General features: G+C 37.5%; 1 protein-coding gene across 1 annotated transcript in view; it reads left to right on the top strand.

Annotated features, from left to right (window-relative positions):
- ahr2 (aryl hydrocarbon receptor 2) overlaps nucleotides 1-18883 on the top strand; it is a 59350-nt gene that overhangs the window by 37035 nt on the left and 3432 nt on the right. Inside the window, exons 3-10 of the mRNA XM_059569303.1 lie at nucleotides 11550-11674; nucleotides 12631-12720; nucleotides 15243-15363; nucleotides 15668-15807; nucleotides 16030-16232; nucleotides 16341-16450; nucleotides 16604-16745; nucleotides 16829-18626. Coding sequence (XP_059425286.1) covers nucleotides 11550-11674; nucleotides 12631-12720; nucleotides 15243-15363; nucleotides 15668-15807; nucleotides 16030-16232; nucleotides 16341-16450; nucleotides 16604-16745; nucleotides 16829-18626 — 2729 coding nt within the window. The remainder of the gene's footprint in view (nucleotides 1-11549; nucleotides 11675-12630; nucleotides 12721-15242; nucleotides 15364-15667; nucleotides 15808-16029; nucleotides 16233-16340; nucleotides 16451-16603; nucleotides 16746-16828; nucleotides 18627-18883) is intronic.

Here is an 18883-nt window from a genome sequence, read left to right as displayed (position 1 = left end):
ACGAAACTACAAAGTCAGTTGTAGGCATTAAAAATGCAATGTTTTTTTTTTTTTTTTTTTTAAATATGATGCTTTGTGCATCTTTACATTGAATCAACCAGTGCCCTGAATTTGAACTGGATCTTACTATTTTTTTCAACAAGGAAAGACGTGCAAATATTTTAATTAATCATTTTATTTTATTTCATTTATTAGTAATTTATTTTTATTCATGTTTTTTGTTGCATTTATTTGTTGAACACATGGTGGATTTACCATTTTTTGTTTGTTTGTTTTTTAATAAGAAAGAGTAGTTAGCATTTAGAAATTATTACATGTAAAATTTTATTTTATTATTTCATTCACATTTTGTGTGTTTGTTTGTTTTTGTTTGTTTTAAACCATGTATCTACCTTTTTGTTTGTTTGTTTGTTTGTTTGTTTGTTTGTTTTTAAACCAGACATTACATGCAAACATTGTTTAATTAAATTTAGTTTACATTTTTAGCATTTTGTTTTTATTTTGTTTTGTTTGTTTAATTGTTTAAAAATTATAGTGGATCTACTTTTTTTCATATAAAGGCATTGAAACATTTAATAAATATTTTGTTTATTTTATTTTAGTTGCAGATCCTTTTTTATGTTTGTTTGGTTTGGTTTTGATGTTTAATTTTGTTTATTTTTAGCAGTTCATTTAAATTAAATTAGTTTTTTTTTTTTTCACTGTGTAGCAAAGATTGATTAATTTGTCAGGCTATAAAAGTTCTTCAAAGACTCTTATCAATGTCACTTATCCATTATTTCTTCCAGAAGTCTCGCCTACTTTTTTTTTTCTTCTTTTTTTTTTTTTTTTTTTTTTTTTTTGTAGACCTAAAACAAAAAACGTTGTTTGTCCTCTTTTTCTGTCCCAACATCTCGACAGCAGTGATTGTCCAGCTGGCCGTCTCCTTATCAGTGTAATTGCTGCAAACAAATCTCAGGATGTGGTTTCCCGTTCTGAATGTTGAGTCACCCTAAGATCTCTGGATGGAAGATCGTCGGACTTTTTTTATTCTTCACACTCACACAGATTTCCTCCTTGACTCTCTTTTGGCTCCTGTCAACGCACAACACAGATTAAACTCTGTTAACCTCCTGAACGAATCACCCGACCGTATCCCACCTGACCCCAAACAAACACATGGCAACCTCAGTGAACCACGTCAGTCTGCGCACATTTTGTTCTCGTGAGCTTCTGCTTTTTCAGACGTCAATGTAAACACCCAATTTCACTTCTCCTATGAAACGTTCTTGACGGCATATCAGTCTCACATAGATTTTTGACGAGAAAAAAATTATCTGACTGACATAGTTTTGTTTAATTTAGGGACATGTTTATCTGAAGCTGAAACTTAACTGCATAGCGCACTATCATCAGCTTGAGAAATGCCTCCATAAATGCTGTATCACTCAGGCCTCTGGATTTCTGACCGCTGGGTCAGTTTACCCCCAGCCTGCCCTTCATTATGCCTCAGTTACAGTGAACAGAGTCCCATGCACACAAACATGACAGCTAAATGTAAACTGTATGACGTCTCCTGATAGCGCCGCTGCACCTCGTTCTGTCTCCAGAGGTCAAGGGTCAAGTCTGTTTGCATGGCCATGAGCTGAGTTCACCGAGGATGGAGTGGTGATTATAAGTTTCTCTCTCTCTCTCTCTCTTTTGAGGAGATATTTATATTTTTTTGTCATAGTTCATCTGGTCAATAAAATATGAGATTTATATGTTCAATAAATAGAAATCATACATATATTTAATAATACCAAAGTTAATGACATAATTAAAATATATTCAGAATATATATATATACATATGAGATTATTCATTATTAATATTATAAATAATAATCTTATTAATAATAAGAAATATAGAAAAATATATTTATAAAAAACGATGTATACACCACCGGTCCTAAGTTTTGAGTATTTATTTATTTATTTATTTATTTTTATGTCTTATGCTGACCAAGACTGCATTTATTTGATCAAAAATAAAGACCATAATATTGTGAAATATTATTAAAATATCAAACAACAATTTTCAATTTCAGTGTATTTTAAAATGTAATTTATTCATGTGCTGAGCTAAAGCTAAGTTTTCAGTAGTCATTATTCCAGCCTCTGTGTCACATGATCATTCTGAAATAATTCTAGTATGCTTATTTGCTGCTTTATTATCAGAAATTATAATTTTTTTCTCAATTGGTAATTAATGTTGACATTTTTTTTTTGCTGCGTAGTGTTTTATTGGAAACCATAGTACATTTTTTATACATATATATATATATATATGTATGAAGGCCAGCATTTATTTGAAATATAATTGTTTTGTTAAATTATAAATATCTTTACCACCTTGATCAATTTAATGCTTCCTTACTGAATAAAATTATAAATATATATATTAATTTTTTTGTAAAAAAAAAAAAAAAAATTGACCCGTTTATATTTTGTATATATTTTTATACTGTTTTTGTCATCAAAAATGTTAATTGACTAGAATACTTTGTAAATGTTATTAATTTCAGTTCTTTTATCCCAGAATCAAATGTGCTAAAATGAATGAATACAACATGAGGATGGCATAATTTACACTTTGGTGGATAGAAAAATTCCTCACGCTCTCACACACTCTCTCTGACAAAGAGGCCCAATTTAAGTATAATGCCTTTGCCTGACAGAAAACAGGCTATGTAAACAGTCAAGATCAAGTCCCATGATCCCTTCCACCCCGTGTCTTTATACGGCTCTTCCTGCTCCCCTCTCGGCCTCCTTTTATGATCACTTCTCACTCTCTCCCTATCCCTACATGCACAGAATGACAACATACTTTGTTGAAAGAGTGTTGAAAGAGCAGTACAAGAACAACAATACAAATCAACAGTAAAATATGAATGTACACTGCAATAGCGTTACGTTACTGCCATTAATGCCATTACTACTACTACTACTACTATCACTAGATTTATTGGCCAGTAAGGCATGTTTTGATAATGCTTGTGACAGGCTTTTGACTGGTTGAAATACCAGGTCAGTTCTGTGTCAAGATGACATCAGGGTCAGGCAAAGCATGTACACGCACAGGTCGTGACCTTTCATAATTCCTTTAGGATAACAGATGGAATTTATCGCAGAGCTTCAGGAGTGCACATATCTCACCTCACACTGGGAACAAATAATAATAATAAATAAATAAATAAATCATTTTCAGGTATTTAATCTAAATACATGTATTCGTTATAACACTATTTTACAATTACTATACATACATACATACATACATGCATATATATATATATATATATATATATATATATATATATATATATAATTACAATTTCAAATAACAATTTTCAATTTCAGTGTATTTTAAAATGTAATTTATTCATGTGCTGAGCTAAAGCCAAGTTTTCAGTAGTCATTATTAAAACAGAAAACAGGCTATGTAAGTCCCATGATCCCCCTCCACCCCATTTTTACAATGAACAATTATTCTTTATAATTATTTAAATACAGCACTTTTAAATTTTTTATTAGTTGTCATTTTTTAGAAGCATGCATTCTTTCTGTGTATATATTATTAGGTCTATTATACTGTACACTAAAACATTTCAAGCTGTTTCAAATAAGTATTATTTAGTGAGTAGTTCCACAGAAATGTTACGTTCAGTTAATTTCGGTCTTCAAATTGTTGCTTGAATAATTTTTTTAGTTGGCTCAACTTTTCCTGAAATAGTTTTATAATCCATTCAACTCAAATTTAGAAAACTACAGCAAATTAGGTCAAATTAAAATGTAACCATTTATTCCATGCATTTCATATGTTACCTCAACTAAGATTTATTATTTGTGCACTGAAATTCCTGTGGAACTAGTTATTATATTTTATATTTTTTAAGAAAATTATTAACTGGTGTTTATCAATCACTCAAAACACACATTACAACACATAATAGCCTTTATTTAATAACAGTCTGCATTTATAACATTTGTCATACAGATGTGGGGAAAGTTCACCCAAAAATGAAAATTTGCTCTGAATTCACTCACCCATCCAAGATGTAGTTGACTTTTCTTTTCTTTAGTTGAACCGTAAAGGAGTTTTTAGGTGAAACCATTGTGTTTGGCAATTTATAAACTGCATGTCTCTGGCTGTCGGCTTTTGAGAGTCAGATAAACATGTACAGACAAGACCAAATTACAGAAGGCTCCTGAGGACACATTGAGGTCTTATGAAGCTAAACTGGCTTCCACAGACGTGTAGTGTATGAATCGCCAAGGATCACTGTTTCAGATAAAAATCTTCTTTACTGTTCAACTGAAGAAAAAAGTCACTGATGCCTGGGATGGCCTGAGCGTCAGTTTAATAACAGGAAATTAACTTTTTTGGATGAACTATCCCTTTAAAGTGCTCCTGTTGTCAAACATTACATTTTTAATACAACTGCAAAAAACATTTCAAACATTTGTTTAATGCACTTAAAAAAAAACTAAAGTTAAACAAAATGTTTGCGAACAAAACATTTACAAATGTCATTACTGTTCACAATTACATCTTTAAAGGAGGCAGAAGTCAGAAAAACATTAACGAACCAGGTGTTAACAGTTCAACTGAACGGAGTCAAGTAAACTCTAATCACTATATTTATATACTGTAGTGCTTTTTGCAATACAGATTGTGTCAAAGCAGTATTAAACAGAAAAATCATGTGTCGAAGGAACCAAAACGCCATCGTTTGATGAAAACAGCAGTTTTACTGCAGGCTGCAGCAAAGTCAGATTGTGCAGAGGACTGGTCTGGTTCCCATGGTCTTGTGCTGATGGCAGTCTAGGTGACAAGGTCTTTGGAGGGGATCTGTCTCTAGGGCTCATCTAGAGCCCCTTTCACACTGCGATTCCGGCAAATAAACGGGTAAAGTGTTCCGGCAATTGTTCCTGGGTCGCTAGATTTTGCACTTTCACACTGCCAGTGATTACCCAGGATATGTGCGTGCTTTCACACAACCCGTAAAGGTCCCGTAAGGACACGTGACATCAGGGCGTGACGTGTAATGTAGGAGTCGAAAACATTAGGCACGTTATACTTTCACTGAAGCAAGCAAACGATCTCAGCGTCAGCGTGGAAAGTGATGAACTAACTGATCTCTCTCAGATTAAAAAAGAAGAAAGACAACGTTCCCTAAACAGTTAATTTCCCTCATATAATTCATACAACGCTTATTGTGTTTTTATATAGCCTATGTTGTAGGCTATGTTTGTGTATAAATATATAAGGTTTAAATAATACGTTTACATCTTTTTCAGTAGGCAAGTTTTGATAGATTCAGTCTAAGTACAAATCTTTATTCAGTGCCACTTACTTGACCCATTAACCTTACATAACATAACATAAATAACATAAATATAATTTTTTCTTCGGACATACGACTTATAAAATACTTCTAAATATTCACTCAAAAACATAAATTACGTTGTACGATTTTGTCAGTAAATTTAGTCTAAAAAATTAATAGTGACACCCTACATGTGAACTTGACAAGATGGCACCGCTGTTTCTCCCGCAAAGTCACTCAGGCTTGTGAACGTGCGGAATGATCTTCATGTTGGCTGTATTCGTTTTTATTAGTACAGTCAAAAATTGGCATTCTAAATGTTGACTGGATTTGAAAATAACCCTTCATTCAATATTTTTTATATATATTTGTGTAGACGTAATATGTCTCCTCAACTATACACAACAAAACAATTTTCTTTATTCTGTATGTTTATTTTATTTAAATTAAATTATTTGTCATTTTTCTGTCAAGATTAGGCTTATTAGAGAACGTTCACAAAACTCTTCTGGCTAAAAAATTGCTTGCTGCAATTAATTAATTTATTTATACATCAAATTATGGCAAAAACCGTTATGACCAGGGGTGCAGTTAAGTGGTCCACAGATCCAAATATAATTTGGATCTGTGGATTACCAGATTACCAAAATAAAAAATGCGTTATATAAATATGTTCTGACAGCGCATTTGCGTACCGACATAGTTGACAGCTGTTAATACACAATTACCATTTTAGATCACAAACCGTACAATATAAGTTTTATTTTCAACCTCAAAGCATATATCTAGGCTATGTCATGCCGTTTTCAAAGCACAATGCAAAACTGTGACATTCATCCAGTGACGCTCTTTAATCAGCAGCAGCGCTAAATCCGGAAGCGCGTATACTTACTTGCCGGCAACCTGCCAAAATAAAAGCCTGCTAATTTTAAGTTTGAATATGATGAAAACGCTTTATTTATTTTTAGACGCTTTTATCCAAAGCGACTTAAAATTGGGGAATACATGAAGCGATTCTTCTCAAAGAGGCAAACGAAGAAAGTAGTAGTAAATATTAGCATTTTATTTTTAAGTTTACTATAAAATAAATGTATTTGTATTTAATACTAGGACTGCGTTTTATTTTTAATAATATTATCACACACTATTATTTAGTTTATTTACTATTATTTTATAAAAATACATTATTTTATAAAATGCAATAATATTATAACTATTATTAATTCATTTTTTATAGTTATATTTAATGAGGACCAAACCAAATCTCCAGGTTCTCTTATGAGAACCAGGCTGAAAAAATTATGTGCACCCCTGGTTTATGACTATGCATATATCCAGACATGCTGTCTTCTGCATCTTTTAAAACCTAGCAACTTTCCCTCTAGATCAAGAATTGTACTATGCATCATCCAATTTGCCTCTTTTTTGTAACTTTGCATGTGCACTTAAACCGTAATCTCAGTGTTAATGAATTCCCCCATAGACTTTTAATTAGTCCTGTTAGAAAAAACATTAAGGGGCACTAGTTTGGACCTCAGTCAAGAGAAAATACTGCTGTGATCGCTTATGGTGTGTCTTGAGAGTGAGACGTATCATAGAAGACGCAGGTACCACAATCCTCATTCCTTCAAGTCCAAACCTGTCCCCCACCACAGAGACAGAGAAAGAATCAAAGTCAAAGTCAAGGTTTTCCTTACAACGTGAAAAGAAAAAAAAACAATGGCTCAATTCAACACTGGAGTTTCAAAGCCTTTAAAATCCCAGTGGGTAGGTAGGTGTACAGAGACTTCGCACTTTGGCAGAATATAACACAAGACATACCTGTCGCACAAAATCTTTGAATGCTGCGGGCGGCTATATTTTTTATAAAATCAATCAACTGTGTTTACTTTGCTCGACAGAGTCGTGTTCGAGTGTAACACATACAAATAATTGGCAGCAACACTTGAAATCTACATGAAATGTTAAAACACTGATTAAGCAATGTTAATACCTGACAAGAGCATGTTAACTTCAACTATGTGTTCATACATGCAGACAAAGACTGTTTGTTCTTTATAAAAAGACGGCTAGCAAACGGCAAGCAGAATTTGCCAACAAACTTTTCGCACAGTTTACCTTTATTTTTTTTTCGCATTTTTCGCATAATTTTACGTTCTTTCAGGATTTGCGTATTTATGAATTTTGCTGAATGGGGCGAAGCAAAACAAACGATAACAAGGAGAGATTATTATTCATATAGCCCAACATTTACAGTGTCAAGTGAGGCGAAGAAAAGGATTGGTAAATGTCTGGGAAGTGGTCCAATTTGTGAGCTAGTAGGGTTCAGGTGCTGTCAAGAATTTAGTCATTCTCAGCACGCGAGGTTATTAAACCACAAGCCAAACGAGGGCCCAGTGGGTTTCCCTTGCTCGCCTGCTCTCAGTCTTCATTTCTCACTCTCTGGAACTCTCAGAACACACAGTGTGCCTCCCTACACATTTTCTGGAGACACCATCCGGACACAGAGTGAGAGCAGAATGTGTTGTTTTGATTATTCGCTTATGCCTTTAGCTGTGAGCCCCAAACACTGTGCTGTTTGCGTCGTAAGTATTGCAGAGTATGAAGGCGGAAAAAGAAAAGTGAAACTGAATAAGCAGAAAACTGAACGGCAGTTTTGGAGGTCCAAAATAATAAACGGTGCTTCTATGCCGACGCATTTAATCTATTGTCAATTTAGACTTTTCTAAAAACTTTGAAATTATTTTCTTTGTATTCTAACATTGTTTTCGGTTACTGCTCTAGGTAATACTAAAATATTGATGGTAGTTAATGAGTCATCCAATCAGGTACATGTTTTCAATTTTGGGAACCCTAAGCAATTCCGTGACCTGGGGCCCCATCTGTACAAAACTCTGTTGGGGCCCCATGCATTTGTGTGGTGGTTGAATGCGGAACGCCCACCATAAAATAATGGCAGGGGAAACAGAGTTTGATTACCAAAACTGTATTTCCATTTTTGATTTTCAGCTAAATTAAAACTTAAGTTCGGGGAAATTAGATAAAAAAAACATTGTCGTTGGATTAAGTAGATATGTTCTCAGACAAGAACTTAACCTTCTGGTAAAAAAGCCTCCTCTCAACTGGGTACCACTGGTGACTCAGCAAAGGGTGTAGCCCTCCACAATCAGCCGTGAGCTTCAACTCAAAACTGGCCCAATTTGAGCACAATTACTGAGAGTTTTATGTTGAAAGAAAGGTTAGAACAGAAAAGATCAGAGGCAGATGAAAGATGAGATCATTGTGTGGGAGGCATCGAGACCCAGAACGGGCCTTTCAGTAGGTTTAATCACCCGTATTAGACAAGTTTGCCCTGTTCCTGATCACCATCCACACCAGACCTCCCACTTTCTCCAGTTGTTTCTCCAGAACTGGTTTGGAGATTGCGGTCGAGAGATGCCCAGTACAAAATTGAAGAGTATAAAGAAGACGTACAGCAGACGGAGGGAAGGAACACAAGGGAAAGAGCACGTCGTGGTTGCATTGAGGGGCCATGTGTGTTGAATTACTGTAATGGCAGATGAACAGACGGCAATTGATTGGTGGTTCTGATTGTGTGTGTGTGTGTGTGTGTGTGTGTGTGTGTGTGTGTGTGTGTGTGTGTGTGTGTGCGTTGAGAGTGCGACCACTTGCCCGCCGGACTTCGTTTTCATCATTTATTTTTTTTTTCATATCTGGAAACAGGTCAGCGGAGGCCAGTGTGATCCGTGAAGAAGAGGTTGATCATGATTACATAGATGTTCCACCAACCTCCATTTTAATAACAGGCTCGATATGCTTATGAAAGACTGAGTTTTAAATACAGAGTCAGAATGGGACCACATGGCCAATAGGCTGCCAATGTTTGACAGACATGCGTGCCAGAAGTGTCAAGAACGTCGGAAAGGGTTCAACAGGGGCAAAACCAAACACAAACCCATTTTGGCTAGCTCACAATTGTGTGTCGGTCTGTCATTGGGTTGTTGTGAGTCAGTAGACTGTGAGACTCCTGAGCAGCTGGCTCACTATGTGTGTGTTAGCGCTCTTTAGCTTCAGAAGCCTATCGGCGACAGCGCTAGAGGCCAAGTAGTCTGTTTTCCTCATCAAGAGTTCTTCCCCTTGCTCTCTTTGCAATCCGTAGTTATTTCTTTGGTGTGGTGGCAGAGTTTGTATTACATCCCTATTTACTTCGCCATCAAGATCTGTGGTGAATGTCTACAGAACGTTGTCTTTGTTTCTGTCTTTCTTCCTTTTTGTTTTAGTTTTTTTTACATTCGTCTGCAATTTAAACTGGCAGACCAATCAGCAGTCCATGTTTAAAGTGGTTTGCATTCGCCTCAGCTTTTTCCCCCCACCAAATAATCTCTCAACATCTGCTTCCTGTGGGGAGATATTTTTGGTCCTTAGCAGAAATGCGCTGTTCTTTCCCCTCCTCCACTTCTTCTTCACCTTTCCCTCCCTTCTCTTTCTTTACTTCAGTCTTTTCTGTATTTTTTTCTCCAAGAGTTGCGATAGAGAGTGTTTGATAAGGTCTAGAAATAGCACGGCATCTGCACCGGTCAGGGAGGAAATGTCTTAGTGAGCCGCACCCTCTGGCTTATGTTAGCTCAGCGCTAACCTAGCACTAGACATTTCCACACACGAAAAAACTCTCCCAACTGAAGTCTTACACACACTTCTTGATGGTAAACTTGAGAGATGTGATTTATCAGTTCGTTTATCATGTATTTAGAGCAATGCAAATTTTAAATTACACATTTTTACTTTACTGAAATGGAATGTATGGAAAATATGGTGAAACCAGACAAAAACAATCAAGAATTTGGAACAATTACTGGAAATTCAACGAAATTGTTTATCTGTGTTATTCATAATGACGTCATTTGAAGCTCTTTTGTACAGTAGTGAAGTTAGATCCATTTAGAAAACTACTTTTTTTCCTTACACATTACAAATTGCATCGTGTGAAGAGTGTTGATGTGTGTGTTGGTGTTTCTGTGTGTTCAAACGTGCGGTAAATTCAGCTAGAAAATGTGTGTGCTGTGTGAGTGTTGAAATCTTTTCTCTTTCTTTCTGACAGCTGAAAAAAAGGTTATGACACAAGTAATGTGCGGTCAGTGCTGAGCACCAAAAAGTGATCTTAGATTTTACACCAAAGTTTACCACAGTGATTACTTTACACTAAAGGTAGTGGGTTACCAGAGAGTCTACATCAGAGTTTTCTCTTTAGTTTATATCAAAGTTTACCTCAGATTTTACCTGAGTTTATTTACCACTAATTTTACCTCATTTAATCTCAAAATAATTCACATCTACCTCTGTTTTGCCTCATATTTTATTTTAGTTTACCACAGATTATAGTTCGGTTTGCCTTAGTTTTTAACAACAGAGTTCACTGGATTTTACACCATATGTTCTCTAACATTAGGTCATATTTACCTCATATTTTTACCTCAGTTTACCTAAAATGGTACCTATGATTTTGCATCAGTTTACATTACTTTACATACTTGCAGGTTTTTACCTTAGAGCTTGCCTCACATTTTGCCTCAGTTTACCTGAAATGTTACACTCTGACTTTAGTTTACATAGGCTAATTTTCTTCCTGTTTACCTACAGGTTTGCCGTGCATTAGTTTAGAATGTACTTCAGATTATTTAAAATTTTACCACAGAGTTTGTCTCACAGCTTACTTCACAGTTTACCTCTATGGTTACTTACTGATATTGTAATTTTGTTGCCCTTGGATGTGATGTTGAAGTTGTAGCTTGTGTAACCAAAGGTGGCAAGATGTTCAGTGAAAGAATCTTTAGCTAACAAATAGTTTGTTTTGCTGACTAGCACCTTGTTAACTTGAAAATAATGGCCCTTGTTCTCAAACGCATTATTGCTTGGTACTTGAAGACAAGTATGAGAAGTAATTAAAAAAAAAGTTCTGACTTCTGGAGAGGAAACTGTTGATTGTGTATGCATACACATAGTCCTAGTCAAACGTATTTTATTACATGCTTTTTGCCTATCCCCATTCCTTGTAATGTACTATTTTAAAGTAATGAATTATTGCACTTTGTTCAAAGCTGTCTAAAGAAATCGTTTTAAAACAGAATTGTTTAAAACAATGGTATAAATCTTACATCAATCTGACACAGAATGACCCTTTTTCCTCTCTTCTTCCCTTTAGCCACAGTCAAAAAGACCGGAGGAAATGGATGGATAAATGACCGTTCAGGGACATTTGGAGGAAACGGACATTCACCGGCCAGTCTGGATGGAGTCAATTTCTCAGAAGGGGAACTGTTGTTGCAGGTAAAATACACACCAATTCCTTGATCTCATTCCTTGCAAATTCCCAGGAATCGCCATCCTGATCTCCCACAACAGTATCATCTGCTGGGATTTCTTCTCATTTTCCACATTTTCAGTCTAAGGTCAGACCATTTTGCTATATGCAGGGGTCTTAAATCTGTTTCTGCCAACTCCAAAAAAGTCGTGGCCAAGCATCAGTGAACTTTCTAAATCATCCATCACTTTTGTACACCCTCATTTGCTCCATCTTGTATTCATTCTAGCTGCGCCAAGAAGTTGGTAATTCCCCGATATGTTTGTGTGTGTGCATAGCAGGTAAAAGTGTAAAAGTTTCCTGATTCCCTGGAAAGATGATAAAACAAACAACAGCCATGAAGATCATCCATACACGCTCAAACAAAACACTTACACGTCATAAACCCATGAAAGACATTTTGGTTGACATTTAGTTTATGATAACTGTTGGTACACTTGTTGAAAAGGAATGAAGTTTGAGCAATCAACATTCTCCATTGTTGACTAATGTTATCTTATCTTTGTAAACTATATCACGTTACTTTCCACCTACAGATATTGAGATTTCCTTTTCAGCTACATCTCAATCTCCTTCTCTCTCGCTCTCTCTCTCTCTCCATTGTTTGAGGGCTGTTGGTTCCTGTGCGTGACTAGTGGCGATATTCACCCCCTGTCTGTTGTCATGTTCAACACCTTAACAAAAGCTTGGCTAATTACATGGGATGTTTACTGAAAAAAAAAGATGTAAAAGAAGAAAAATGGCCCCATTATCCCCACCCATCTACAGTCTTACATACACAATCCCAGCCACCATGTTTAGCATGAAACAAACCAAAACATTTCAGCTTTTCTTTATTAAATACCCCAACCATAAAACCTTCGTCTGCAAGTTAACGTGTTTTAGTATTGTCATTGACGATTCTATCTAATTTCGTTTTCAGGCCCTCAATGGCTTTGTGCTGGTGGTCACCTCCGAAGGTTACGTGTTTTATTCGTCTCCAACTATACAGGACTACTTGGGCTTCCATCAGGTGAGTTTGCTTTAAAACCTTTCTTTTAGGAAGTCCTGATTTTTTTAATATTAGTCGTCTTCTCACATGGAAAAAAATTTAATGCACTTTGTACAGTTTACCAAGAAAATCTATATTCATATACCAGCCTCAAACAATGCTTGTCATTTAATTGACAATTGATAAATCCAGCATAGTTATTAAATATATTGGCGAGTCATTCACCTGGAAACATTTGTATCATTCTTCAGTCATTTGTTGGTTTGACTTTCCTCAGCCTGGGGGAAGAGTAATGGCCTTTGCGAGAGTTTAACATGCCATGCTATTTCCTTCGGTTATGAATTACTATTATCCCAAGGATAGTGAACCGCGAACTGTTCTGTAACTGAATGTCGGCTGCGAAAAAAGTGCTGAGGGTGTCTGGGTTTGATTACTTATTCAGAAAGGTGTCCGTTTACTGGTAAACCACCATGGCGTCAGTGAGGATTTTATTTTATTTTATTAACAAACTAGTCTTATGTCGTTCGAAACACTTTTCTTCCTTGTCCTGCTTTGAACTTTTTCAAATTTATGTAAGCTAATATTTGCACATGCCTAGCGATTAAGTGTTGTTGTTTTTTTACCTTGTCACGCTGTGATATACATATCAGACATAGTTTGGTTTTGTTTATAAAAGAGGAGAAGCTCAGAAAAAGAACATCAAAGAGAGGTGAACTGAATGTTTGGATACTTCATTAAAGAACTCGCAAAACCTGTTCATCTCTTTTGTGAAGCACTGCCAGTTCAAGGAGATCTTGTGTTTGTGTTCCTGCGGTGTATTGGATGTATAGACTTTATGTATAGATCACATTAACAATACCCATTTCATTCTTATAGCTTGTAATAATAGCAAGTAGGCTATACATTACACAATATCTACTCAAATATACATTCTCTCTTTCTAAGCACACACAAATATTACTATACAGACACTATGAATGTACTAAAAGAATATATACACCTATATGATATGTGAATAAGAACTGTGGTGTCTCTGTGTGTTTGTTGATGTGCATATAGTCTGCGCTTGTTATTGTGTACCTGTTTTTCCTCACTAAATCAATTTCCCTGGAGTGTGACGTTCCCTCTCTAGCAAGTCCAGGTCGCCAGGGTTACACAATCAGGCAGGCCTGTGCCACCTGCACACAAACGCAATCATGTATACCCTCTGCTACAGCGATCTGAACACCTGTTGTGATTTGGGTTGCTAATAACTATTCACATACTTCTAATTACTTTTTTTATTTTGTAGTCCATGTCATAAGAATAAATTGTGTTATATAAAAGAATGCACCCAAGCATCACTGTGTGTGGCTTTGTTCATGAATCATTGTGCACGTTAAATCCATCTGTGTATACTTACTGTATATATATATGTAGTTTTTTCAAAGATATATGTGTAAATATATCAGAGAGATGTATACATGTTTTAGAGCAATTAATATATATCTTTTCTTTCTACTCCCTTGCCTGTCTGTCCTCATTAACCTTTAAATGTGTGTTTGTTGGTACAAGTTGTCATGAATGGTTTCTGGACCTTGTCTGGTTTTCATCCCACACCGTCCAGCCTGCAGCAATTAGCACACACAGACAGTGCAAACATTGTTTTCATTGACCTGCTGATGAGAAAGAGCGAGAGGATGGGGAAGGAAAACAGGCAGAAAGGAGAAATACAAGCCAAGCTGCAGTTACTATTCCAAGCCTCTAGTGGGAAGCGTCTAAATTTTTATATACAGTAAATACAGCCTATCATTCAAAGTGATGTCTCTAGAGTACACAAATGTGATGATTTTTAATGCTTTCTTATTAAAATTTCAGCAACGGGAAACTAAAGTTTCCATTTGCTTTCCAATCAGTTGAATTCCAAACTAATAATACTGTACAATATGTTAAAGGGATAGTTTACCCAAAAATACAAATTCTGTCATTACTCACCCTCATGCCGTTCCAAACCTGTAAGAGCTTAGTTTATCTTCTTAACAAAAATTAAGACCGTTTTGTTGAAATCCGAGAGCTTTCTGACCCTGCATAGACATGAATGCAACTACCACATTCAAGGCCCAGAAAGGTAGTAAGGACATTGTTAAAATAGTCCATGTCACATCAGTGGTTCAGTCGTAATGTTGTGAAGCTACACAAATACTTTTTGTGCACATGGAAAACAAGAATAACAAGTTTATTAAAGAATGTCTTCTCTTTCGTGTACTTCGACACGCATTCACAACAGAATGCCAGCTCCTGCATCTGCAACACCACACACAACTTGTAAATGTAAAGTTTTTATCGCTTCACTAGTCTTGTCAAAAAGACAAAAATAAACCTCTTTGCCCAGTATGAGGATTTGGTTGGCATTAACAATTACAACAGAACTTGAAAGTGGCGGTGGAAAACCCGTTATCATATTTCCCAGTCAGTTTATAATGGGAATGAATATTAGTAAATGCAGGATGCAGAACATGTCCTGCGATCATTTTTGGTAATGTCTTTTCTTATTGTCTTCACAGTCGGATGTGCTCCATCAGAGTGTATTCGAGCTCATCCATACAGATGATCGAGCAATGTTTCGAAGGCAACTACACTTCGCTCTCAATCCCACTTCGTGCGATGGTAGCGATGCATCTGATGGTTAGTAGTAACTCAATCCTTAATAGTGATGCCATTAATGGTGAGTTCCTGGTAAGGTGTTGTCAACTTTTACTGGAATGCCCAGCCTTGAATGTTTTGTGAATGAGCAGACTTCTGTTGTTACTATTACTGAATCAAGAAAGTATGTTTGTGGAGAACAAGACAGCTGTGGGAGTATCCGTTCTGATTTATAAAATGTAGTCTTTTATAAACCCAGGATGATGAACACTGCCAGTGATTCACAGCCAGTTACATCACTGTTTTTTTTTTCCTCTTTTGTTTGGCACAACCAATCGGCCTTCAGCAATTCAAAGCAGCAGTGACATCACCAGAGATATGGTAAACTACAACCCTCAACACATCCCTCCAGAAAACTCATCCTTCTTGGAACGAAGTTTCTGTTGCCGATTCCGGTGCCTCCTTGACAACTCATCAGGCTTCCTGGTAAACATTCTAGACCTCTATTGCAACTTTATGCCTATGTAGAATCAATATTTCAGAATCATTGCAAGATTAACCTTCTGAGCTAGACTCAACCATGTTTGATTTTCTGTGTACACAATAATACAGTAACAACAACAGCTGTATAAATAAATCTGCTGTGGATTGTTTACACTCAGTGTCACACCCTCATGGGGCTAAAATGAATTTCTTGTCCTTCCCAAGGCCCTGAACTTCCAGGGGAGGCTGAAATATCTCCATGGGCAAAACAAGTTGGCTGAAGATGGGACCCTGGCCCATCCTCAACTGGCTCTTTTTGTCATTGCCACACCCCTCCAGCCACCCTCTATCCTAGAGATCAGGAGCAAGACTCTTCTTTTCCAAACCAAACACAAGATGGACTTTACACCTCTTGGTGTTGACACAAGGTAGCTTTGATTAAGAAGCAAATGCAACTTTAGATTGGGCCAAAGAACTTTGATAATATGGTACAAGCCTAGTGTTAAAAATGGTCTTTTCTGTTCCTCATTTTGCAGGGGAAAGGTGGTTCTTGGTTACACTGAGATTGAGCTGTGTATGAGAGGCTCTGGCTATCAGTTCATTCATGCTGCGGACATGATGCACTGTGCTGACAACCATATCAGAAGTGAGTTATGCTAGATCTTGACCAGATGTTTAATGTTTAGTCAAAGCCATGTCCATCATTTTTGTTGTTTTTGAACTACGTAAAAATAGCTGTTTGATGTACATAGCATTTCTTTTTTTTTTATTCCCTTATCTTTCTTATTATTTATGATAGTGATAAAGACTGGAGAAAGTGGTTTAACTGTCTTCAGACTTCTCACGAAGGGGGGTACATGGATCTGGGTGCAGTCCAATGCCAGGCTTGTTTATAAAGGAGGAAGACCAGACTTCATTATTGCTCGACAAAGAGCACTAACGTAAGTTAAACCCACTTTTAAGAATATTGTTGTTGCTGTAGTCTCCTTGTGTCTCACATTATTATAATTTCTCTATCTTATAGTAATGAGGAGGGTGAGGAACACCTCCGTCAAAGGAAGTTGCAGCTTCCTTTTAGCTGCCCCACTGGTGAGGGTGTCTTGTATGAGACTGGCCCCACACTGGACATTGCTGACATTCAAAATCCCAGCAAGGGCCAGAAGATGCACAAACCTCCATCTCTGGACCCAGATTCTCTTCTCGGCTGCATGCTGAAACAGGATCAGTCTGTCTACAACAACAACAATGACCCCAATTCCCAGGTCACCCTTGACAAGGCTTTCAGGGATAGCCACGCCCTGCTCAATGTCCCTGGGAACACCTGGCAGCCGTCAGCCCTGAACACTGGGATAAAGGAGGAAAGTGTGGTAAAGGACATGATGGAAAGCTTGCAACAGATTATTGGGGACAACAGTATTTGTGGGTTACAGGGGTTTGATGTGGATGAATTGGACCTGAAGGAGTGGGAGAACACTCTGCTCAGGATGAACTACAGCAATGAAATGGAACTTAATGAAATCATCACCGACGACATCCTCTCTTATGTCGAGGATGCACTTTTTAAGGACAGTGGCATTCAGTTGCCTGAACAACTCAAGAGCCAGGGTTCATTTGTTGAGGTACCTGAGTGTCTTCCAGAAATGGAACTACAGAATAACTTAGCTGTTAACCAGGAATTCAACTGCCAGGCAGATATACTCAGTGGATCCCCAGGTGCAGGTGCAGGTGGGTTCATCGGAATGAACATCCAAGATGAAGTGGACGTCAGTAGCCCTGGAAGAGGGTTGGTGAAGCTCAACCATATGGGGCCACAGATGCTACCTGGCAACTCTTTTGTACAATCATTTGGACTAGAAGAGACAACCCAGAAGATGCCTGGCAATAATAACATTATGTTTAATCCTTCTCTTGCCATGCAGCAGCCGACCCAAGTCAGGCTTGGTCTGCAAGGTGCCATCCAAGAGAATGGAATGGTGCCATGTGGCCAGAGAAACCTACAGACCGGAAACCAGCTCCATCACAACACAATGACTCTCCCTCTTCAAAGTCCTCTATTGCAGGGCACTTCCGCCCAGCCAATGGGCTTCAATGGCCAAAATTCCCTTCCTCAAAAACCGTCAATCAGACGGACACCTCAGTGGGTGTCTGACAGCAACAATATGATGGATAACCTGCTGAACTCTTGCACCCGTAATATTTCAGGTGTACAAGATGCGGGATTACACTCTGGCCCAACTCCCCAACTACAAGGACAGTTTTCTCTTCACACTCAAAACGCTGCCAATCCTGGACTGCCTAGCTGGCAGCAATCACAGCCTCAACCGGTCTCCAAATCATTTTCCAGTGGGCAACAGAATATGACTGGCTTCATCGGCCAAGCTACAGGCTTCCAAAGAGACCTGCTTGGAGAACTGATGTCGCACACAAACGGACAAGGATTCGGGTCTGGTTTCCTGCCCCAGACAACTGCAAATGGCATCTATCCTCAGCAAGGAGAGATGATCAACAACAGCCCTCATCAGACCACCAACAGCTGCATGTTCACTGGCACTCCTCAACCGACAGTGAACGGGACGCAGTATGGTTCTGCTGATCCAATATCTTCAGTGTCATCCTGCCAGAGGGCTAAAGTTCTTGTTACCCAGAGTCCTAACCAAACATCCTGCTACTACCAAAGAGGTCCTAGTGAGTCAATCGTGGGAACGACGGTCATCCCACAAGAAGACACCAATATCAGCCCCATGGCCTGTCGAGTGCCACTTGGGTTAACTCCAGATAACATACTTGCTCAGCAGTATCTCTCCTGCAATGGCCAGACACAGGTAAACTGTACTAATGTAATCCATGGTATAATTATAACTTCAAACTAGCTTCTTCTAGTTCAGAAATCAAACCACCAGGTGTGTGGTTACTCCCTATTTTTAGATAGAGTCTTGAAGTTTGTTGAGAATAGCGGAACTACCCTGTTCTTACCCCGGGCTCATTGTGTCATCGAACATCAAGTTCTTTTTTTTTAAACCGGTTGGGTTATCTCAGCTCTACCATTAGTCTCAAGTCTTTGTGACAAACAACTCTTTTG

Source organism: Carassius carassius, chromosome 16, assembly GCF_963082965.1.
Source record: "Carassius carassius chromosome 16, fCarCar2.1, whole genome shotgun sequence".
Classification (NCBI taxonomy): Eukaryota; Metazoa; Chordata; class Actinopteri; order Cypriniformes; family Cyprinidae; genus Carassius; species Carassius carassius.
Note: the sequence above shows the minus strand (reverse complement) of the source record. Positions and strands in the feature narration are given on the sequence as shown.